Source organism: Hemicordylus capensis, chromosome 4, assembly GCF_027244095.1.
Source record: "Hemicordylus capensis ecotype Gifberg chromosome 4, rHemCap1.1.pri, whole genome shotgun sequence".
In the NCBI taxonomy this organism is placed as follows: Eukaryota; Metazoa; Chordata; class Lepidosauria; order Squamata; family Cordylidae; genus Hemicordylus; species Hemicordylus capensis.
The window spans coordinates 233860388-233885479 of record NC_069660.1 but is presented as its reverse complement, the minus strand read 5'-3'; the positions used below and the strand labels follow the sequence as shown (position 1 = coordinate 233885479).

The 25092-nt window shown below is 42.3% G+C and overlaps 1 protein-coding gene across 2 annotated transcripts in view; it reads left to right on the top strand.

The window, feature by feature from the left end:
- LOC128324589 (cadherin-7) overlaps positions 1-25092 on the top strand; it is a 190005-nt gene that overhangs the window by 137181 nt on the left and 27732 nt on the right. For both annotated transcript variants that reach the window (XM_053249330.1, XM_053249331.1), the window contains exons 7-9: positions 5722-5975; positions 22564-22700; positions 24293-24414. In XM_053249330.1, the coding sequence (XP_053105305.1) occupies positions 5722-5975; positions 22564-22700; positions 24293-24414 (513 nt within the window). The remainder of the gene's footprint in view (positions 1-5721; positions 5976-22563; positions 22701-24292; positions 24415-25092) is intronic.

Below are 25092 nucleotides of genomic sequence, written 5' to 3'. Positions count from 1 at the left end.
ACCAGGGAATGCAAGGCAGAGTCAAGATGACCAGGGCTTTATGCTGGCGTATAAGTGGGTAGCAGACTGCCTTTGAACACAGAGGTTTTGCATCAGGGGTATATTGCTTAAGAATGGGAAGGCTCCACTTAAGCAGCATGGGTGAGCTCTTTCCCATAGTGTCTAATCAGATTTTCCTTTTAAAAGCTCCTGGAAATTCAGTAATCCAAAACCCTTCAGTTTAAGATAAGAGTTAAGATGCTTTACATTTTCACTTGTGCTAAAAAAAGAATGGAAATTGCCGGTTAAGCTGCCCATCTTAACTTCCGTGCCGTATAAGCTGTAAAGACTTTGTATAGTCTGGTATATGATGATGGCTTTATAAATTGGGCTGGGGAGGGATGCATCCAGGCAGATGTTTAACAGGTGCAGCTCTTGTAATCACTTTCTAGAGATGCCCCTGGTGAATTTCTGCCTGATATATCTCTGATCAAGGCAAAGTCTTAACTCTCATCTTAAACCAGAGGTTTTTGGATTACTGAATCAATGTCATCGCGGCATACAAAGCTGTATGTGAGGGAATTCATTTACTCTGAGGCACTCAGGGAGGCTATTCTCACAAGCAGCCAAGACAGGTCTAAGGCAGACAAGCCCGAGCTTGGCTTCCTGTGAGAATCACCGGGAGCTGTGTGGCTCCTGGCGACGCCTCGGTGGCAGACCCGGCTATGAAGCCCAACTGTTAAACCTGGGTAAGGGAGTGAACGCTCCCTTAACCCTGTTTAACTGACCGTGTGTTAGTGCTGGCTGCTTTCAGCTGGTGCTGAGACACTGAGGGGTGCCTGCCTATCGCTGGGGGGATCCCCACAATGCATTGTGCACTTGTACGGTGCCTTGTGGGATTTCTTGGGGCCAGGATGACATGTCCTGGCCCTTTCAACTCCACACTGCCTGGGGCAGCAGTGGATCATCTGGACACACAATCTGTGCACGCAGCAACTGGGACTCGGTCGTCTGCAGGAGAGATAAACTTCTGTAGCCTTCCTCCCCACATGTCCTCCCATCCAGCTCCCTGATCGTGAGAAAGGGCCCAGGGTGTCTGTCTGTGTGCCCAGTGAGGGAAATAATGGATCACTTTCCTGCCACATCAGTCATGTGCTAACATGGCAGGAAAATGCTGGTTCTCACCTACAAAACCTTTATAGGCTTAAGCACCTGTATACCTCCAGGATTGTCTCTATCAGCTGGTTGTATCCCATCCTGTGAGGTCTTCTCAGCTGGCCCTTCTTAGTGTCCCAGGCCCTGTTGTCGTGTGAGGTGCCTGGGCCCATAGGAGGGCCTTCTCTGTGGCCGCCCCTGTTCTTTGCAACACCTCCTCCCACCCCCCAATGAATCTTTAGAGGAGGAGGTATATAAGAAACAATAAGTAGGTAAGTAAGTAGGTAAATAAATGTGTCTCAGCATGAATTCATCTCCTTATTTCGAAGGTAGCAAAATTCTACCACTTTTGTTTCCCACAGAGAGCCATTTCTGTGAACAGACCCCATGTGGGGCGGGCGGGATGAAAATGTATTACATCTTAGAGAATTGTAGTTTTAAAGGGTTCTCTCTTATGTGTCAAGTTTTTATGGGGTGATGACCCACTAACATAACATTTCCACATGGGAAACTGGTGAAGCTGAATCACCAAGTGAGAACTTTACTGTATCAAAGACAGTCACCTTATGTGCATCTTTATCTCTTCATAATGTATTTATAGTTCTTCCATCATTATTTGAATTCCCTTCAAAATATTGCTAGAATACAGCTCATGGAGATCCTGTATGCTAATTCACTATTAGATGGGCAGATGAACTGATAGAGTGTTTGCCAACCTCAGTATCAATATGAGATAGGGCTGTCAATAAAATGTGCCCATTTTTTATTTAAGTGGGAACAGGAGATCAATAAATGGTTAGAAATTGTAAATTAAAGGCGCATGTCTTTGTGCCAAGTGACCATTATGGTGTGGTCAGCAGACTCTGTCCTTTTGCTATATTTTAATTAGGAAACTTCCGAGAAAGGCAGCTTCAAATAGGTTTTGTTTCTTTTTATGGGCAATGGCTTGAAAAGCTGCCATGGAAGTATGCTTCATTTTGCTTATTCCAACTGGCTGGTTTTGTTGCTCTACTTTTTTAGCGAATAAGTTTTATCTACTTTTCAGTAAAGTAGAAAACAGATTTAAGCAAAACCACTCTGAAAAACAAGCAGTTTTCACAGCTTGTTGGAAAGCAGAAAATAATGGGAATTGCCATTTCTCCTTCAGGAGGGTGTATAATACTCTGAGTGCCCCTGCTAGAAGGTTCCTGGATTCTCCTGGACCTCAGCTTTGGATCACAGTATCCTTCTAGACTGCCTAGCTGGAATGGGACTGAATGGCACCCATTTGCAGTGCCTCTGGTCTTTTCTCACAGGCAGATCTGAAAAGATGGTACTGGGGGGACCTCTGCCTCATGGTATTGCTCTGCTTCATGGTCATTGGCTTATGGGGTCCCCCATGATTTTTAACATCAGCATGAAAGTGCTGAGTTCCAGTAATATGTAATCCATAAAATATTTTTATTTTTCTAATGAGGCTTTTAGCTGTCATAGTTGTGAACACAACTTGGTCTGAAGTAAATTGAATGGTTATAGAATTATATTACTGTATGGCCAGAAGATAGGCCGTCTTCTCTACACCCATAAATATTGCAGCTTTCCCTAATTTTAACATCTGTAATTCTATCAAACAGTTAAACAACAAAAGATTGATTATTAATTATTCCATTGTTTACCTCAATCAGAACTGTCAGGACCATCAATTTTACAACTATAGGAATGACTTTGAGGTTTCAGTTCAGTACCAGTGCATGCCTAATTTGCACTGGTTATAAGCAAATATTATAATTAATAAGCAAATAATAGTTATAAGCAAAAATTAGGCATAAAATTTTTGTCATAGACATTTCCAGGATAGAATTCCTGTTGTATCACATCTCTTTTGCCATTATAATTGAACTCTTTTCAGATGTTCATTAGAGCATCGATAGGGAGCTTTGGATTATAGGATACTAGGAAAAACTAAGTACAGATAATATAACTAATGAGACTTTAGCTTAAAACATGCATTAAAGGCAGGCCTTCTGCCTCTTCTCTTTTCAGCAAATTACAAAAACAACATGCTTTTGTCAACAAAGGTGAGAGTTACAAGTTGCAAAATATTAGCCTGATTCAGACACTATGCTGTACGAGTTTACAGATGTCTGTACACTCATACATGTGTTTGTTTGTTTGTATGAATGACTGTACCTGTGTTTATTTTAAAAGTGAACCTGGTTGTAGGCCCCCCTTCAAATGCATGGTATAGATAGGAGGTGTACTTCTTTACCTGTGTTAGACATAACATATGGATGACTATACCTGTGTACACAGGTACCTATGCACACTTGTACACAGATCTGTACCTGTGTACACAATTCACTCGTATAAATGATGAACATAATGTATGACTGGGCCTATTGCAAGTGTCTAAATACTTAATCAAAATATTTATGACTTAGAAAATATGAGTATTATAGTAGAGCAGTTATAGAAAAGGTGAGCAAAACATAAAGAACAACAAAACATACAAAGAATGCCATGATGAAGACCATGAGCTAAGCTCATGAGCTCATGACCATGAGCTAAGCTCATGGGCATTGGAAATGGCCAATGAGATGTATGCTCATTGGAACTGGAAACCAAGTCCAATCATCAAGCATGTACTGAATTATGAATGTGGTTCCAATGAGAAAAGGGTATAAAAAGATCATGCATACCAACAATCATCATCACATTTTCCACATGAGCCTTTAGGAGTGTCCTGTGGGGTTTGGTCATCATTACTAGCACCACCATGGATGCTGGTGTCTTAAATAAAACAAAGCATGCTCTCTCTATGTAAGTGCAGTAGTAGTAGTAGTAGTAGTAGTTGTTGTTGTTGTTGTTATTTCTTGGACATTATAAAAATATTAATAAATTTATATGCTCGTATTTTAGTTTTTGAGTTTGTCTACATTCTTGGTAAGTCAGGTGGGCAAACAGACTCCCTCTTGTCTAACCTAACAACAAATATCTCACTGTTCCACTGCTGGGGTACTGGCAAAACCTCTGTAGATAAGAGGGAGTTATTTAAACATTTATATAATTTTTAATCTCTCAGAGCCCAACTTGTATAGATTTTTAGATAATCAATGGTAGAGCTGCTGCTAGAGCTTGGAACTCTTAGCTCCAAGACTCGTGCTGCTGTTGAATTACAGCCATTGTCCTGTTATTGAATTACCGCCATTGTCCATTATGAAACCACAAACAGAAGTCTCAGCAGACTTCACAAACTGCAGAAACAACATCTACAGTGTTGAAACTTACAGAATGGTGAAGTCATGAATATCGCACCCCATTCATAGCTTGGCCAAACCAGAGTAAATGGCAAATGTAATCATAAATGTGTGTTTTTAAATGTGTTTAATTGTAGATATGCTATATACTGTAATCACTAAGCCCCAGTTCCAACTCCACATGTAGCAGCAGCTTTGGAGCAAAAAGCAGAAGAGGGCCCATAGTTTCTTTTCATTGAAGACGAATAGTGAAGTACATGAGAGTGTCTTCTGCCAAACCACAATTACAGTCCAAAGATACCATGTCAAGCAAGTGTCTGGCTCTCCCTTTTTTGGCACAACCTTCTTGCCACAATGTGGCCTGGCTTCCCTGGGACAGCTGCATCGTCAGTTCCCAACTGCTTCAGGAAACCAGTGGCACCTGGACAAACTGTTAGATACTGCCAGATTACAGATTTACTGACCTGTAAAATTTCATACACACAAAGATATTGACTGTGATTTAAGAAATCATGCTGTCACCTATCAGACTGATATTAGTCATGCTTTCAGTCCTGCCCTTTCATGCCATTTGTAGGCCTTCCCTTCATCTGCTCCGTGACATTGTAAGCTGCAGCTATAGTGACATCAACAGCAATTCATCCTACTATTCTTCTGCATCATTCTAATTTACATGTTTGATTGCGAATTAGCAGTTTAAAAAAATTCATTTGGCTGGCATGATTTGAAGGCAGCTTCACTCTCACACAGAATTCTGATTATGATTATTATTAGTTTGGAGTTCATTGTTTACTCTGATTAAACAATCATCATCCTCTAATTACCCCAGAGTCTTCCAAACTGAATGCATGAAAATAGAGAAAAAGTACTTTCTTTTCCTGGGCATGTGCTTATGTAGCTATTTCAGATAATTATGTACAGTAACTTGGAATAAATAACAGAAACAAATTCAGTTAACCTACTGGTGCAAACAGTAATACTTAATTTATATAATACAATTCTTCCATCTTGTAGTCAGTCTTTAGTGAGAATAATGTAGAATTGTGTCCTGTAAAAGATCCAATAGATATTTGTTCCATGACCACCTTATTTTTACAAAAACCATTTTTATGTTCAGCTCAGTACAGTTGATTTTTAAAATCTCAGTTGTGGTATGAGAAATCTGTTTATGTACATTAGCTCAGACTGTGGGAGATATTGGCATTTTGGCACAATTAGCATTTTGTACATAGGGATGTTAGAGCCCTTCTATTCACTGGTATTTGCAGAGCAAAGAACTTTGCTGATTAAATTTAGAAAGTTTAATATAACTGGTGATTAAACTGCTAAATAGGTTTTCTTCTTCTTCTAGGATCTGGATTATGAAGCCAAGGCCAGCTATACCTTGAGGATAGAAGCAGCAAATAAGCAAGTTGATCCTCGCTTTCTAAGCCTTGGGCCATTTAGCGATATGACAACAGTGAAAATCATTGTGGAGGATGTAGATGAGCCACCAGTATTTACCTCACGTTTGTATTCCATGGTGGTCTCTGAAGCTGCCAAAGTGGGCACTATAATTGGAACTGTAGCAGCCCATGACCCAGATGCCTCTAACAGTCCTGTCAGGTAATATTACTGTTCCTTTCATTTGTGCCTTCAGTTTGCTCCTTTTTTGCTTTATTATATTATTATTCTTCAGTAGAGAAAGGCCAGGGCTTGCTTCATAATGAGGTGACATGAGGCAGTAGCCTTAGACAGCAGATTATTTGGCATTGGAGGAGTGACATAAGAATGTCTACCCTACTACACTTGCTTTCCCCAGTGCTGCCACCACCTAGTTCAGCAGCACGAGGGCACCTACCCCACTCTATCTGCCTCAGTGGCATGAGAGCAGCTGCTCTTGCTGCCAGGCTTAGTGCCATAAGTGCCCACCACACTGTCTCTGCTTCATGGAGATTTGAAAAGGAGGGATCTGGAGTGGAAATGGGAGAGGGGTTGTGAGGAGATGCTCCAGCCCAGGGATTCTCAACGTGTGGGTCCCCAGATGTAAGTGGACTTCAGCTCCCATAATTCCCAACCAAAGGCCGCTGGGGGTGGGGATTATGGGAGTTCGTCCAATAAGATCTGGGGACCCACACATAACCCTGCTCTAGCAATAGCAATAGCAATAGCACTTACATTTATATACCGCTCTATAGCTGGAGCTCTCTAAGTGGTTTACAATGATTTAGCATATTGCCCCCAACATTCTGGGTACTCATTTTACCGACCTCGGAAGGATGGAAGGCTGCGCCACCAGGGCCTCTAGCCCATCATACTTGTTTCCTTTCTTCCACCTCCATTTCCACTCCATCTCCATCCTCTTCTTAGGTTCTGCCCCATCTGGAGGCAGTGGGGTAGGTGCTTTCATGTCTCTGAACAAGGTGATGGTGGTGCCAGTAGTCAACTAGGACCGGTGCTCTCATGTCACTTAATCAGGTAGCAGAAGGCTTGGGGTACACCGAGTGCAGGTGGCATTTGGCCCTCTACCATTAATTTGTGTAGTTATATATTTTATCAATTTTTTCTCTTGGTCACAAGCAAGCAAATTCCACGAGAATTTATAAGAACTCTCAGTAATCAATACATGATCATTTACATATTGAGTAATATCTATGTAGTCTGGTTTTCACTCTTTGGGCAAAGCATAAATAAATCTAAATATTCCCTCAGCCCAAGGTTTAAATTATGGGGGAAAGGTAGAGGAGGATTAATGAAAAACACAATTTTCCCGAACTTTCCCCCCAAATTTTAGCCAAATTGTATTCCCCTTGTAGGCTTCTAAAAACTATTGGCAAAGAGGCTGTAGCTGAAGGTAGGGGCAAAGTCCATTTTCTCAATCTGTAATTCAAGCACTGCTTTTACTTCTGTAATATATTTGCTGGTCATAGACTGTAATAAAGGACTTGACTTGACCCCTGTAATATTCATGTGTCTCTTCCATGGAGTATAGACACTTTGTCTCCTGGACTGTTACAGTAGTTTTGTTGTATCAGTGTATTGAAATCTCATTTAAAAATATATTTTCAGCATTACAACTAAAACTAATTGGATTATGTAAGGGGAATATTATGTAGAAGACAAGAATCCATTTTCCACAAACCATAGCTTATGTTCCAATTAAATTAATTATGCTGAATGCTTTGCAGAGCAAACTATTTACAGAAAGAGAGGAACGTGTATGCTGGATGCATGTTGAATGTATATTGTATAGAAATCTGCTCCCAAGTATCTCTTACTGAAGATGTATTTGTTTAGCAAATCATATATTTAAGTTATTTCTTTAAAAAGTGTGTGCTTACATGCACTGTATTTCAAACCTGTGATCTGAAATTTGTCTGTTTCACATACTAGTGTATATTTTATCCTATACATATAAGATAAATATATATCTTAAAATATGAGTTTGGGTGAACAGGAAGGTCTTCAAAGTAAATTGATTAAATTACTGTGAATTGTTTGTGGGAGTTGCGGGCAAAGTAGTAAATGTGAGATATAAAAATGCTTTCCACCATTAAAGGCTCTGAACACTTTACCGGCCATAAAATGCCAACCATCTGTCTAATCTGTCTTAAAGTTGAAATGGAAGAACTGGGTAACAGGCACCACCACCTATCCAAATCTCATGCAGATCCACTGAGAACTGACTGACATACAGCAATTTGAATATTGATCCCCGCCACACACACCTTTTCCCCCCTTTTCTTGTTGCTTTAAATGTAACAAAAAATTCAGATCCATGGTGAAATGCATTCCTTGTTTATTTTGAAATAAATCTATTGAGTATTTCTCCACTTATTAGCCTTTGAAATCTAGTAATAATAACAGTACATATCACAGCACATGTGAAGTGGCCTGATTGATTCTTCCCAGTAGCAATCTTTTCTCTGAATAAAGATGTCTACCACTCGCCTTTCTCCTTAGTTGTATGGACTAACTCAGTCACTTTAGCAAGATGACCTATGTCTAACTTGACCTTGCTCAGAGCAGAGTTTTCCAGCTTGCTGAGTCTTTCTTGTGCCTGCAGCAGCTACCTAACAGTACAGTCCTTCGCATATGCTTTGCATGTTTATTCCATCAGTGTGGCGAAATAGGGGTTTGTCTTATTCTAGAATTTCAGTTAGAAAATATTTGTTTGTGTTATGGTAAGGTAAAAAGTTATACTGGAGGTTTCGTAGAGTATATAGTAGAGGCAGCAAAAGCACCGTGGTGGATAGGCAGTGGGGATTCCATGTGCAGATTGGGTGAGGCAGTCTGTAAGGTCAGTTGGAGTGAATCTGTTACTGGTTGGAATATGTGTTTTGTGCCGCTCTGTATAGAGGGGGAAAGGGATAAATTTATTTCAAACAATGAACACTTGGTGATTTATCCTGTGTGGCATCTTTTTGCTGTCAATTCCCACATGAAGACAGAAGACATGTCATGCCAACAAAACACAGCTACCCTGGGATGCTTGAGGGATCGGGGTGAGTTCATCAAATAGTGGCAGTAGACTGATTATTGAGCTACAAACTTCTCAAAACCTTGTGGTGAGATCCACAATCAATACAGTAAGAACAAGATTATGTTAAGCAGAAGCTAGATTCAGCATTTACAGAAGTGCACCTCAAGATCCCACACCCACAATGCAATTTGTTTCTTTTTTTTTAAACCCACTCATCACGATTATGATGTTTCTCTTAAACAAATGCTCTCCTTGTGATGAGTGAGGAGCAAGGTTCAAATTACATCTGTACGGGGTGGAGTGTCAAGGTACATTCAGTGGATGCTATAACTGGGTACAGCGGCTTACACATTATGCAGCACAATGCAGGCAGGGCCAATTCACCTGTCGTGCTGCAGACTTGTAGTGAAACACCAGCAGTGTTATGCTTTTGTGCAAGAGCACAAGTACTTCAAGTTACCTGCATTATACTAGCAACCTGTATTCCAGAAGCTAACTAGATTGAAAACACATCACTGATAGTCAAGCAAGCAACATATTTCCAATCTAACTAGCACTTCCGGAGGACTCTTGTGCAGAAGCGTAACACTGGGCCCACAGCAGCATGGGTTGGATTGGCACCACCAACATTATGCTGTGCAACATGTGGGCCAGTGTGCACAAAAGTATAACTCTTAAATAAGGCTTAAGTTATCTTAAAACAAAGGGATTGGATATTTTTTGATTTGATTTGATTTGATTTCTATACCACCCTTCCAAAAATGGCTCAGGGCGTTTTGCATTAAAACAAACTGAAATCAATTAACTGTTAAAATCAAAACCTGTAAACACAACATACAACCATTATTAAAACAATTAAAACAGTTTGTAAAACCCTGGAAAACCAGGCCGAGCCTTTACGGTTTAAAAACAGTTTTAAAACAGTTTAAAAACCCTGGAAGGTTAGGCCAAAAAGATAAGTCTTAAAGGCCCTCCTGAAGGCCGATAATGAACTCAGATTACGGATTTCTGCTGGGAGTGCATTCCACAGCTCAGGAGCAGCTACCGAGAAGGCCCGCCTCTGAGTCGCCACCAGATGTGTTGGTGGTAACTGAAGACGGACCTCCTCAGATGACCTTAACATGCGGTGGGGATCATGTAGAAGAAGGCACTTTCTAAGATAACTCGGACCTAAGCTGTTCAGGGCTTTAAAGGTAATAAGCAGCACTTTGTATTTTGTTCGGAAATATATTGGCAGCCAGTGTAACTGTTTCAAAACAGGCACAATATGGTCTCTCCGAGTTCCCCTAGAGACCAATGTGGCTGCCACATTTTGAACTAACTGAAGTTTCCAAACTACGTACAAAGGCAGCCCCACGTAAAGCGTATTGCAATAGTCAAGCCTGGAGGTTACCAGCTGATGCACGACTTTTGATTTATCTGATTTATTTGTATAAGGTCAAAAACAATTGATAGGTCTGACATCCATTGTCTGGTAATGGTGCAGTAATGCCAATTTGCAGTGTTTAATCTAAGCCCTTACATTGTTTTCAGGTCTAGGGCCTTCCCTTGCAGATAGTATAATAAAATATTTTAAAAAGAGTTCCTTTGAAAATGTGAAGAATGACTTTTTGTCATCAGAAAAATTAACCAGTATAGTCCCTAAATGAGCCCTTTCTCACGAAGGGCTTGATGGGGCGAGGAATCCTCGAAAAGCTTACCTCACCCACAGATGATCACAGATGTGTTTTGAGTAGTATATAAATGTGTTAATAGATAAATAATATAATATAGCTCCTTGTTGCTGGGCGGGTGGATCTCCCACCCAGACGATTGCCGGATTCTGCCAGCAACAGGAAGGTTTGGAGGCCAAGAGGTCCCGAGAACTCCCATAAAGCACCACACAAGTACACAGTGCATTATGGGGAGTTTTTTTTGACACTGGTTGGGAGGCTGCTGGTGTGTGGGTGCCACGCAACACTGACATACAATCAATTAGCCTGGGCTCATCGCATGTTTGAGCCCTTCACCTGTGCTAACAGCCAGGGCTCCCTTGTGGGCTCGCAGCCATGACGTGATTGGGAACCACATGGCTCCCTGCAGTTCTCACACACAGGCAAAACCGAGCTGGACTTTCCCAGCCCCGTTTTGCCTGCTAGTGAGAACAGCCTTAATGTCTGGCAGGATAAGGGGAAATGGCCTCCTAGTCATAAGGCATGCCTTCCAGAGGATCCCCAACTATGACATTCAAAACTGTTCAACTCCATTTTTAAGTAATAGCTAATGATTCTTAGAAAAGTGGATTCCTTTTCTTAACTTTATGGACAATTCTAAGTCCACTTATATACTAGGCCAGAGCAATTAAAAATTATATTTATGATGTGAAACATTTAAATTTGAAATTATATGCATATTATATTTTCTGTGCCCTTTTTGATATTAGTTGTGCTGAATTTTGTTTGCATTTTGTTTATGTTTTGTTTGCTAGTTTTATGTAATCCGTTGTTTTTATTATTGTTTTAAATACTGTGAAAATAAATAGGGTTTTATTTTAATACTTTGGCTCCTTTTCATGCTCTTTAGTGCAGGGTATACACCACTTTTGCATACATATCCCTGCCTTTTTTTTTAGCCCTGATTATTATTCACCAAAGCTTGACAGCTTGATGAAAAGAGAAAATGGGACAGTATATCTGATAAAACAAGCTGTTGTCTCTAGTTCCATAGATCTCTTACATGTATTTATTATTTGCTCTTGCTTCATACCTAAGACTTTATTTACTATTTACATACCCAGGGAAGTGACAGTTAAAGTGTCTGTTCTGGCATAATGATTTTGTTTCACAAGTTTCAACATTTTTTTGTACATTTGGGGGGAAACATATTTCCAGACCAAGGTGTGTACAGCTTTTAAATTACCCTTCCCATCACTTTAAAAACAGATAGAGAACTGCTGATCTAGGAACATGATTTCAAATACCAGTTTATTCAAGGACTCACTAGATAGCCTTGGGCAAATAACTCTTTCTCAACCCCAGTTCTCTACCTGTAGCATGATAATTATCATAATCTACTTCAGTTTAAGAAAATACCTACAGATGGTTAATCTATAGATACTTAAATCTTTGAGAAGAAATATGGGTTCAGGAGGTAGATATGAAGAAAATACTTGCAATAATGTTATTGCAGAACTTTTACTACATATACATATATGTATCAGTTGGGTTTTGGTTCTTTTAGGAAATATGTGCATGCAAACTAATGTTTTGGGCACTGGCTTTTGACTAGCTCTGCTGGAAAGTGACAGGGTTAATAGCTAGGAAGTCTGAGAGCTGGCCTGAGATTAAATTCCAGCTGCCTTGGACTGCCAAGACTGACTACATTGCAAAGGTGACAGGCAAAGTCTCTTGGGGAAGGATGCCAACCATGAAGCTGTTTGAGAGCAGTGCACTGCTGACCAAATACAGCAGTCCTGGCATAAGGCAAAAACAAAAATAGGGTCTAAAACAAAATCCAGAGGACTGTGTCATCATTACAGAAACAAGGATAAAATCCTAAAGGATGAAATAAAAATAGTTGACCTTCCTTGAGTCCATTATAGCTAAAGAAAAAGTTGGACATAACTAGAACAACAAATGTGAGCCTACAAGCTTTAATATTAAGGTAGATTAACCTGCTATAACTGATTGATTGGTCATGGGTGGTTAATTATACTGTATGCCATCTTACATTTTTCAATGTACAAGAGAACAAGTCTGTGCTCCAAGTAGCTTACAATCTATTATTAAACACATGAAATACATTTAAACACAGGAAAGACAACTGAGAAGTAGAGAAGGGAAAGGGAGGAAGGGGCAGATGGGGAAAAATAGGAGCCCTTTCTCACACTTGCAGAGAAAGGGCTCACGGGAGAGAGGGGAGGATGCCTTAAAATGCTTACCTCCCCACAGACGATCTTTAGCACCTTGGTGGACAGGCAGACCACCCACCCAGACAATTGCTGGTTTCTACAGGCAGTGTGGGGGGGGACAGATTGCCCCAAGAACTCCCATAATGCACCACACAAGTGTGCAGTGCATTATGGGAATCCCCCTGATGGCAGCAGGGGGCCCTATAGTCTCCCAAATAGCCAGGGCTGGCAAACTATCAGAAAAGTTGCTCCCTTAACCTGATTTTGAAGGTGGGCTCTGGAGGTGGGTTTGCTGCTGTGCCACTGCCAGAAGCTGAGCAGCTTCCAGCAGTTCTCATGTGCAAGCGAAACCAGACTGGGCTTCCTTAGCCCGTTTTTGCCTGTGCATAAGAATAGCCTCCGAGGCTATTCTCACAATTGGGGGAAAACTGGATTAAGGGAGCCCAGCCCGGTTTTCCCCCATCATGAGAACCACTGGACTCGTGGGCAGGCCCGGTGGTTCCCCGATGACTAGCCCACCTACCAACCCCTCCCCTTTAAACAAGGTTAATGGAGTAAGTTAACGGAGTAAGTTAATCTTGTTTTGTTGATTGTGTGCGCCGCCACATCACAGCAACACGCAAGTAGACCCCCGACACTCATGCAGGGCATCCCGATCCCCACCACGCCTACCGGCTCCATGATGGAGCCGGTAGTTGTGTCAGTGGCCAATCCAGCATCCCAGAGAGGAGTAAGTGATCATCTGCAGGGAGGTAAACACTTTCAGGCTTCCTCCCCGCATAGGCGGGTAGCCTCCTGCAGCGATCATGAGGATCACTTCTCTATGTGTTTTGTTTTGTACCTGGGCTTAGTTATGGTGAGGTACATTTACTTATTTGAGGGCTGCTTTGATTCTCATGAGTTACCTGAGAATTCTCTCATGAGTCCAGATAGAATGGACTTTACAGTTCCTAAATAAAATTCCTTATTAAATGTTACACACATCAAAGAATGAACATAAACAGTGACCCTGCTGCTCAAACCGCAGCAGCAATTTTCACCAATCCCCACTTCTCTCTGCTGCCTCCCAAATTGTCCCTGAGGATTAGAGGACATCAGGGTCCTATTATCTGGAAGTATTGGGGTCAGCAGAGGGAAGGCAGAATTGGTGAAAATCACACACATACACCCCGCTTGTGTGAGCAAAATATACTTCTGCAAGCACATTACTCAAGATGTGAGACAAGGAGCCTGTTCTCATGACCATAGATTCCTGGGCAGGAGAGGGTTAACCCAGGATTAACCTTTAACCTGCATTCATGTGGGGCAGTGGGTGTCCTCCTGACCCAGCAATTCCAAAGCTGAGTAGCCCAGATCCACTACCCAGGTTAAAAGTGATATAAGACGCAAATGGAGCCCATCCTACCTTTTGTTTTGGTTGTGACATTGGCACGTTTTAAACTCTTCCTGGGCTGCCGGTGGCCATCTTAACTATACAGTCAGGTGGAAAGTGGGGCCAGGGAGACAAAAGGTCTTGCATTACTCAGAGCTGCTCACGCAATGCATTATGGGATACTGGTGGACCTGCAATGCATACAAAGATTGTGGCCTGCAAGAGGCCATGTGTCAGTGTTGAATGCTATTCCAATGATCAGAAGTGATTCCATTTTTAGTTCACAGTATTCAACAATTTATATCAATTTATACAACTTTTTTCTTTTTTCTTTTTATGTACCTCATTTACTAGGGCTGCACAACTTTGGCCCTCCAACTGATCTTGGACTCCTGCTCCCATCATCCCCAGTCACTATAGCCAAAAGTTAGGTATGATGGGATTTGTGGTCCAACAACTTCATGAGGGTGCCCCCCTGCCTGAAGGAGGCAATGGTTAGACCACTTTTAAAGAAGCCTTCCCTGGACCCCTTAGCGATGGATAGCTACAGGCCAATCTCCAATCTCCCTTGGTTGGGCAAGGTGATTGAGAGGGTGGTGGCCGACCAACTCCAGGCAGTCTTGGAGGAAACTGATTATCTAGACACATTTCAAACTGGCTTTAGAGCTGTCTATGGGGTTGAGACAGCCTTGGTCAGCCTGATAGATGACCTTTACAAGGGAATCGACAGAAGGAGTGTGACTCTGCTGGTTCTTCTGGATCTCTCGGCGGCGTTCGATACCATCAACCATGGTATCCTTCTGGATCGCCTGGGGGAGTTGGGGATAGGGGGCACTGCTTTGCATTGGTTCCGTTCCTATCTCTCGGGTAGATTCCAGATGGTGGAGCTTGGTGACAGTTGCTCCTCAAAACAGGAGCTGTTATATGGAGTCCCTCAGGGCTCCATTCTGTCACCAATGCTTTTTAACATCTACATGAAACCGCTGGGTGAGGTCATCAGGAGGTTTGGTGCTGGGTGTTATCAGTATGCTGAGGACACCCAAATCTACTTCTCCTTTTCATCTTCAGGTAATGGCACTCATTCTCTAAATGCCTGCCTGAAGGCAGTAATGGGCTGGATGAGGGATAACAAATTGAAACTGAATCCAAGCAAGACGGAGGTGCTCATTGTGGGGGCTCAGAATCTGAGGGGCGAGTTAGATCTTCCTGTGCTGGATGGGGTTACACTCCCCCAGAAGGAGCAGGTGTGTAGCTTGGGAGTACTCCTGGACCCAGGCCTCACCCTGGTATTTCAGGTGGAGGCCATGGCCAGGAGTGCTTTCTATCAGCTTCGGCTGATTCGACAGCTGCGCCCATTCCTCGAAGAGGATGACCTCAGAACAGTGGTGCATCAGCTGGTAACCTCCCGGCTTGACTATTGCAATGTGCTCTACATGTGGCTGCCTTTGTACGTAGTCCAGAAACTTCAGTTAGTTCAGAATGCGGCAGCCAGGTTGGTCTCTGGGGCAACCCAGAGAGACCATATGATGCCTGTTTTGAAACAGCTACTCTGGCTGCCGATATGTTTCCGGGCAAAATACAAAGTGCTGGTTATTACCTTTAAAGCCCTGAACGGCTTGGGTCCGAGATATCTTAGAGAGCGCCTTCTTTTACATGATCCCCACCGCACGTTAAGGTCATCTGGGGAGGTCCGTCTCCAGTTACCACCGGTTCGTCTGGTGGCAACTCAGAGGCGGGCCTTCTCTGTGGCTGCTCCTGGACTGTGGAATGCACTCCCGGCAGAAATTCGTAATCTTAATTCTTTGCTGTCCTTCAAGAGAGCCCTTAAAACCTATCTGTTTGGCCTGGCCTTTCAGGGTTTTTAATTTAGTTTTAACTGTTTTAATCTTAACCTGGTTTTCAGGGTTTTAATTGTTTTGATAGTTTAATTGTTTTTTAAGATGTTTTTAAATTTGATGTTTATATTTGTATTTCTATTTTAATTATTTTTAATGTTTTCTGTTTTTTAATTGTAAACCACCCTGAGCCAGCTTGGAAGGGCGGTATAAAAATCGAATAAATAAATAAATAATAAATAAATAAATAAATAAAATGAGGGCCAAAGTTGTGCAGCCTGCCCAGTACTGACATGGAGATTTCAGAGACAGAGAGAAAAACAGTGGATGAGGCACAAACCTTGAGGATCAAGTGCAATAAACTATTGCACTTGACACTCAAGGTTGCCCTGAAAATAGCTGGCTGAAATAGGAGCCATGTCCATCAAAAGAAGTTCTCCTAGGAAAACTGAGGACTGGCAGTCAGGGAGCTCTATATAAAGCCTGTTTAGACATAGACAAGTTCAATTTGTCAGGCAAAGGAAATGTGGGGTTGAATTTTGAGGAGGCAGGTCAGCAGTAGATCAGGGAAAAGGTCCAGAGGAAGTTGACAGTTGACATCTGTTAGAGAAACCCTTTGAATGAAGAGATTGTGATTTATGCATTTTCTCTCAAATGCATTCATGTTCCTCTGAACTCCAATAATTTGTATCTAAAAATAGAACAGAATGCCCATTATTAAATATTAGGTACCTGCATGTGGTAGTTATCTAATTTCATCATTATTGCACTATCTCCCAATTTTTTCCAGCATTACCTATTTTCTGGCATTTGTCCATGGCCCCATCACTACCCCCCTTTTTGCCTTTTTAGGGATTTCTTTTCTTAAAAGTATCAGTGTGAGCACACATGCATTAGAGTTTCTGGTCTTGCAGTTCTCTCGCCACCAACTGTCTAGTAGGGGTGTGCATTTTGGAATTTTCTTGTTTTGATTTGTATCCGAATCGAAACACCCCCGTTTTGTTTTGTACCCAGATTTTCTGAATCCGAATCAGCCTTGTTTTGTTTTGTAGCCAGATTTTCCGAATCCGAATCTATTTGGATTTTTAAAAAGGGACCCAGGGCAAAAAGAGTGGGTGGTAGTGGTAGTGTCCAATGGGTGGAAGGTACCACCCAAATTTTAAAGGAATTAGGCAAAGGGCGGATTTTTTGTGATTTTTAAAAGTTTACACATCTTTAAGAATTTTCCCATAGGGAATAATGGGGATTCCAGCAAATGTATCGCTTCAAATAAAGGGGAAAGAGATGACCCAGAGCGGAGTGTGGTGGGTGGTAGTGCCCAATGGGGGCATGGAAATTTCCAGAATTATTTCAAAGGAACTGGGCAAAGGGCTGATCTTTTGTGATTTGTTGAAGTTTATGTGTCTTTAAGATTTGTCCCATAGGGAATAATGGAGGTTTAGGTTTCAGCAGCCCCATAGTTCCACTTGGGGGGCACTGGGGTTGCCCAGAGCAAGGGGTTGTGTAGTGCACATAGGGTGCCAACCACCCCCATACCCACAAGCCCGTGGGGTACTGGGTTTTGTTGTTTCTGAGGTATTCATTGTAGATTCTCTGGTAGCATATGAGATTTTCAGTGAAAAACAAGAATCCACTCTCATATGCTACCAGAGAATCTACACTCAGAACACCACAGAAACAACAGAACCCAGCACCCCATGGGTTAGCAATCTTTCCCCTGGCCAATGTGGGGTCAGTAAAGAGTGGCAAGAACCAATGCAGAACAAGGAGGGAGTTGTCAGCAGGTCAGCCCGTGATTTAGGTCACCGATCAGAAGGCTGGAAGGGTGGGAAATTCAAAGAGATGTCAAACACAAAATGGAGACTGACTCAGAGATCACCACAAAATGGTGGTCCAAAACAACAAAACTTTTTGTAGCCGAAAGAGGGACGTTTTGATTTGTATACAAAACTTGTGGATCTGGAAAATGGGTGTTTTGTTTTGTCTACAAAACACCCGAAACAGGCTGTTTTGGGTACAAAACGTTTTGTATCCGAAACGTTTCGCACATCCCTACTGTCTAGAAGTCGTATCTCTGAGTTGGAGACAGATCAGTATGGGATGTGGAGAAATAGGCTGACATGTTGCACAGCTTAATGTGGGTAGTTCTTTGGGAATAAGGCTGGAAGTTATTTGACAACTGTATGGTCACGTTTCTCAAAATGTTTTGATCATGAACATTGGCAACCTCCTGCCACTCTTTCCTCCTCCAAGCAGGAAAGAGAGGATGGATCCTTGGCTGCTGTTTGGCCTCAGCACCCAGAGCACCTTCGCAAGCAGCCGCCAAATGAACCAATCCCCTGCCTCCCTTTCCTGCTATGGAACAGGGAAGGGAGATGGGAAGGGGCTTGACTGCTGCTCAACTGCAATGTCAGCAGCCTTTTAGCAGAGAGCCAAATTGGCAAACCCTGCATCTATCTTTCCAGTCTGGAACAAGAAAAGGAGGGTGGGAATTGGCCCTTGCTCCACCAAACCATTAAGGAGGGGCAGACTGGGCAGTTGTAGATTGGAGATGAAGTCTGACATCCACACAAAAACTGTGGATCCCCTAGTACTATTTTTATTTATAAGGTGTCATCAGTGTACATGGCACCTGGGAGAGCTGAACGCTAAAAGAGAAGGGACCTTTGTTGCTAGCACTGCTTTTCTGCCAGCTCCCAGAAGCCTCCCTGCCTATGTTTGAGACTGCAGGAATATAGGTCTAACTTTTGACATGCTCAGGAGCCTCACAGCTTTCAGTTTCTTGGTGTATTGGGGAACAGTCACTAAGTAGGCAGTGGGACAGTTACCTCTAGATTTACCCCTAGATTACTCCTAGCAGCTGCAAAAGAGCCAAATTGAAATGGAGGTCACCTCATGCCTTCCCCATGCTGGGACACCTGAGTAGACTCCCAAAGTTAGCCTGTAACCATTCAAGGTCTCTCTGCACAATTGACCCTCCTTTGGTTTACCTCCCATCCATAGATGCCTCAAATGAGCTAAAAGCCAATTCTCCCAGCAGAGAAGTTAGATAAGGCTCCGCTAAATGCGCATTCCCTTCTTATTTTAAAAAAAGCTGGAATGAGTGATAGGAACTCAGAGATGTAGCCATTAAAATGCTGAATAGTTTACTAGGTGTTTCCATCCGAAAAGAGTTCCTGTGTTTGCACGTTCAACCACTCTATTTGTATCATCCTATTCACACATTGAGGCTATTCTCACAATGGGGGGAAACCAGGCTAGAAGCCCAGCCCGGTTTTCCCCCATCATGAGAACCAGCTGGCTCACGGGGAGCCCGATGGTTCTCTGGCGGCTAGCCCACCAAAGCAGCCCTCCCCTTAGCCCAGGTTAACAGAGCGAGCACTCCGCTAACCCAGGTTTTCTGATTGTGTGCCGCCACAGTGCGGCTTGGTGCCATGGCGACACACAAGAAGGCCCCCGCTGGGAGGCTGCAAGCAGCCTCTCAGGTTCAGAGGTCTCTCCAGGATGCCCTGAGCACTCATGCAGGGCATCCTGGAACTTCCGGGGGCCATGCGGCCCCTGATCGCCACCTGCCCTGTTGGGTCCATGATGGAGCCAGCAGTCATGTGGGCAGCCGATCCGGCCACCCAGCTACAAGTGGCTGCTCGTTTGCGGAGAGAGCAGGCTAAGCCCGCTCTCCCCGCAGAACCCCCTCCGGCGCTTCACACTGATCATGTGAAGCACCACAGTGTGTTGATAGTGCAACACAGAAGACAAAATAATGGGATCTTTTGAGATTTCCCAGAATTTCCCTAGTCAAGAAAGAAGGTCAGTTGGAATGCTCCCTCAGGAAACATTTTGGACTTTATCTGCCCTTGGATTCTTGAGCCAGTGTGCTCCTCTTGGTCTCCAGAGCTACCTACTTGGTTACCACCTTGTGGAGTTACCCATTACTTTGACGCTGCAGTGAACACTTGCTATACCATTTAGCTGTGTTTTGCTCTGGGGGCCACCCTTGCTTCTAGGCCCTAGATTGGCTCCCTTGCCGGATCCAGTCTCCTCTGCCCTCCGCACTAACACGGAGCTGGCTTCGCAAGAACAGATGCCCTTTGGATCCATCCCTGCTATCCAACAACCTTGATTCTTCCCTGCTTGCTGCTCCCCAGTGTACCCCCAAAGAAAGAGGTTGATTGGTCGCTTCCAGGCCATGAGGACCCACTCACTACTGGAGTAAGACCGGAGGTTGTATGATAACTTCTGCACCCCAATCTGGTCTCCCTCTATCCCTGTCTCTTCTCTCCTAAATCAAAGAGCCTGTTTCTCTGAGCCTCCTTTCTCTGGCCAGCCTAGAAACTACTTTAATTCAGACATTAAGCTAAATTTCATCTTAGCAGTTGAATGGTTAATCTTGTAACATATTTTTAGTAATAGTATTGCTTTTAGTGACTCTCATATTCCATTGTACCCCTTTCCCTCAAATAAAGCCTTCTCTGTTTTTGAACATCTCTCTCTCAGCGAATCATTTTCCTGTAACCAACACTTCACATTAAATTTATACAGATGTGGAACTGCTCCACTCTGAGCTAATCTCCACACACAAAGCCCGAACACTATTTTGGGGGTGTTTACCAATCACCCTGGGGCAGTTCCATTAACACCTTGGAAAGCTGAGCACCTTAGAGAGCTATGGTGCCAAAAATGTGGCACTTTAGAGAGCTAGAAGGTAAAAATAGATTGGTCCTTACCATCACTGAGTTTACCGTCTGAGACAGACTATAGGGAGAAAAGTGACAGAAGACGGTAGAGAAAAAGAGAGGGTAAAACAGATCCTTCACAGTGTGTAATGAGGGACACTGGTGTGTGAACAGGGATGTTAAAAGTATGCAAGAGTGTCCCCCTCCCCATTTTCATCTGTGAAATGTGGAAGGGTATGGACTTCCATTTGTAGTCAGGCTGTCCGAAAGGTTAAGCTTCTGTCTCTGCACCCAAAGTCCTCACTTCTAGTCCTTGCTTTTGATGGTCCTTTTGAACAACGTAATGAGAAATTCTGCACTTCCAGAACTATGGGACCATTATTGGTGCACGGAGCCACTGTGATGAATTACTGTCCTAAAGAGTCTGATGAAGGCTGACTATAAGACAATAATACAATAAAGAACAAATGCACAAAATGTCTCATCTTCACAATCAAAATCATCACCGTTTGAGATTTCCAGCCTTTTGATTAAAAGTAGTATTCATCTAAATTGATGTTCCAACCTCTAAAGTCTTTTATTTGGGGCACAAGTACTTCTGAAGATAGTGGAAGCATTTCATGTGAATGAAGCATCATTTATAACAGCATGTCCTTGGCTTTTTACAAGCAGTGGCATTTGCATCATTAAACATGCTCCCACAGCTTTGTACCATGTGTTCTTGATGCTATGGCAGATCTGAACTCTCCTGCCACCTCTGCCATCCTGGTTTTTTATACTTCGATTGCTCCAAGAGGTGAATCGCTGACCTGCTTACCTCCTTTTAATCCAGTGAATCCCAAGAGCCTGTACAGCCTGTTCAGCTACCTACCTCTTCCCAACATTCATTGGCTGTGGTGCTGTTGTTTTCAGGACCTTTTCCTTTATTAAGCCCTCCCTTGGGGATCTAATAGCAAATTGTGGGCTCTGCTCTCTCCTTGCTCCTTTGATCTACTCACACTCATGTCATGACAAGATGGCCCACTGTCAGCACCATTTCATTTTTGTTTCCCTTGAGTGAGTTTGAAGAGCTTTTATGTAAGGAGATTCACAGTGACAGTGTTTGAGAACTCTCATATTATACCATGCAGGGCCATGGAGCAGCTTTGATTGTGATGGCAGGAAGGTGACTTAGAGCTGTCTTATATCCCCTGTTGATCCACATTCCATTTAGCACAATCTGGCCTTCTGGTAAATGGTGTTATGTCAAGGAAGCGTTTCTAATGAATCTAAAAGTGCATAGCCATTTTCAAAGAGGGTAACTAAACAGTCATGCAATGGACAATTTCTCCTTTGCTCGTAGTTTATTTTCTGTTTGAGATTTTCTCCTCCTTGAAAACAGCTCGGAGGATCAAATGGTGTGCGTTTAAGCCAAAGAAGCTCAGTGACAGGAGCCTGTGTTTGTATGATGACAATAAGGCCCCAGGAGCAAATGTGGTAATGTGTAATCCCTGACCTACTCTGCAGTTTTCTTATCCACCCCAGGGGCTTTTCTGTTTGTGACAAGAAGTTCTGTACCTCACAGTGGAAGCTCTATTGGGAACTGCATGTGGTTGATACAGCCAAGTGGCACGCTTCCAAATCTGCTCTACATTGGGTTGGGTTCAGAAGTAGAGTCTTCCAGAAATAAATGAATGGCTGCCCTAAGAACAAAAGAACAGGAGGGGAAAGGAAATACCTGTGACCTCACTTAGGAAGATATTATGAAATGTGGGAACATAGCCAGCACATTTTGCAGCAGCAGATGGCTTTGCCTAGCACACTCTCCTTGTCCTGGAAATCCAGCAGACATTGGACAAAAAGGAATCTGGATGAAAAAGGGAAATAACAAAAGCTCTTTCACCTTAATGTGAAATCAATGAAAGATTTTCAACAAATGACAATTACACATACATCAAAAGTTTGCTTTCATCTTTCTTACAGGTACTCAATAGATCGAAACACAGACCTGGAGAGATATTTCAATATTGATGCCAACAGTGGGGTCATTACCACAGCGAAGCCTTTGGATAGAGAAACAAATGCTGTTCATAACATCACTGTCTTGGCTATGGAGAGCCGTAAGTCATCATTTCAAACATTTTATATGCTGTTTAAAGTGTTGGCTTTCATTGTATTATCTGTTCAATGACATTGAATGAAATATGTAAATATTTCAAGAGAATCATCTAATCATTCAAATATAAAGAGTTAAGTTAATTAAGCTATCACATACAAATTCTCTATTATATTTAATTACTACCATGTGTCATAGAAACATGGTATTGAAAATTTCTTGAAAATATAGTGTAGCTGCTTGTAACACAAGAATTATATTAGTTTTACACTGTGCCTAACAAAGATTAATTAGTTATCTCTACTCCTGCTAAATTATTTATTTTTATTTTATTGTTCAATTTCTGCTAAATTAGCACATATAACATATATAGCAGATGCATCAGCGGTTTCTGGGTGGTCCAGGAGGCCAGTGTCATATTTATATGCATATTTACTACATTTCTACACCACCTTTCTGTCAGTGAACTCAAGGTTTTTCACAGTTTAAAATAATAAGATTAATACTGGGTTGTATGCTACACTGTTCTGCAAATGGAAGAACTTCTGTTTCCATAAAGTGGAGAGAGGTGATTTTTGCCATTCTCCCTTTTCTGATGCAACCTCTTGTGCCATGTGCCATTCTGTTCTGGAGGGTCCCTCACCTGCTCCATATTTTTGGAGGGGAGGCTGCAGATGAAAGAGGTGATCTTCAGCTCTTCCCCTCCCTTGCACAAATGAGAGTTCTTCCATTTGCAGAACAGCAACTCTGGATATACAAGAGTTGCTGTTCTGCAAATATAATTGTTAGCCACCCAGAGACGTATGTTTGGGCGGGATATGAATTTAATAAACAAACAAATAAATAAGTGGCCCTCATTATCCATGGTTTCACGTATCTGCGGTTTCGAATTCCTGCAATTGGGTCTTGGAGACCCAGTTTCATTATCTATAGGTAGAAAAATAGGCAAAATTTGCCTATCCATGGTTTTGAGTGGCTGGAAATGAACCAGAAATTACTTCTGATGTCATTTCTTGCTGCCACTTTCCAGCAGAGAGCCATTTTGTGGCTCTTAAAAATATTGCAAATATTCAACTTTTTTTGAGGTTGGGGGTATTGCTGGAGAATAAGATACTGTCCTTTTCTTCTTTTATTTCTGCCCCCCTTTTTGTTAGGAACCTACCCCCCCCCCCCCCCCCCGTTCCCAGCCAATGTAGAGGACTTCTCTGTCTCTCCACCCTTTCTCAGGCAGCCAGGTGGATTTCCTGCTGGTAGAGGCAGTTCTGAGAGAAGCCAAGCCAACGAAATAGTCTTGCTAAGCAGTGTAGCCATCTGTATACACTTATAGTTGCTGGTGGTAGGAATGAGTGTCAGAGACTGGATGGATTACCTGTTTATTCATTTCTCTGTGCCTTATTCTCACACATCCAGTGGTGGTCATTAGCAGAGACAGAACAATGTACTTGATTAGTCATTGGCCTCATCAAGTATGGCAACTCTTGTTTCTTTGTTGATCCCATTGGCAATTTCCTTTTCTTGCCCCAAGCATATGGGGCATAATTAGCAGAGAATTAGCTCAGGATGAAGAATAATAACTGCTTTTGTTGTTTTAAGCAGAAAACCCATCACAAATCGGAAGAGGATATGCTGCCATCACTATCCTTGACATCAATGACAATGCTCCTGAGTTTGCCATGGACTATGAAACTACTGTCTGTGAAAATGCAGAATCTGGCCAGGTGTGGATTTATATTCCTAACAGCTTGGTGATACTTGCTGCATAGCAGTAATTTGATTTGCACAGATTCCTCTTTTAAGATAAAATATAATCAGTTTATTGCAGTAAAGTGACATGTTGATTTGAAGCTAAAATAAACATTAACTAGATGTGAAACCTCCATCATGTGAAACCCTGTGAGAAAAAGCACCAGTAAATCTACATTGCATATAATTTTGAAAACCCTCTAGACTTATTTATCTGTGAAAGTAACGCATTTCTGTTCCTCCAGTTAATCTTGCTTCAACAGTCTGAAGAGATATTTTAGAGAGTAATACATTGTGGTCAGTAATACATTATAAGTACTATTGACTAGCCCAACTGATATATAAGGCTCTGATGTCAGATAGAAATTCTCCTCTTTCAATTGTCCTCAAGTGCTTGAAGTCATGAACTTCATTCATAAAATTCCTAGAGCCAGACTGAAACAATTTTATTTTTATTTTACTTCTGTCTCAAGAAGTGCCAAGACTGCCAATGTTTCTATACTTTAATTATGTTACTAAATTTGCAGTCCACCCTTTGCCCAATCAGGTCAGTATTTGATCTTCAAAAGAGGGCTGGTTCATATAGCCAGTTGACCCAAGACAAGTCACCTCTGGAAGTGAGTGAGTCTTTCAGCAAGCACTCAGTGACGGGC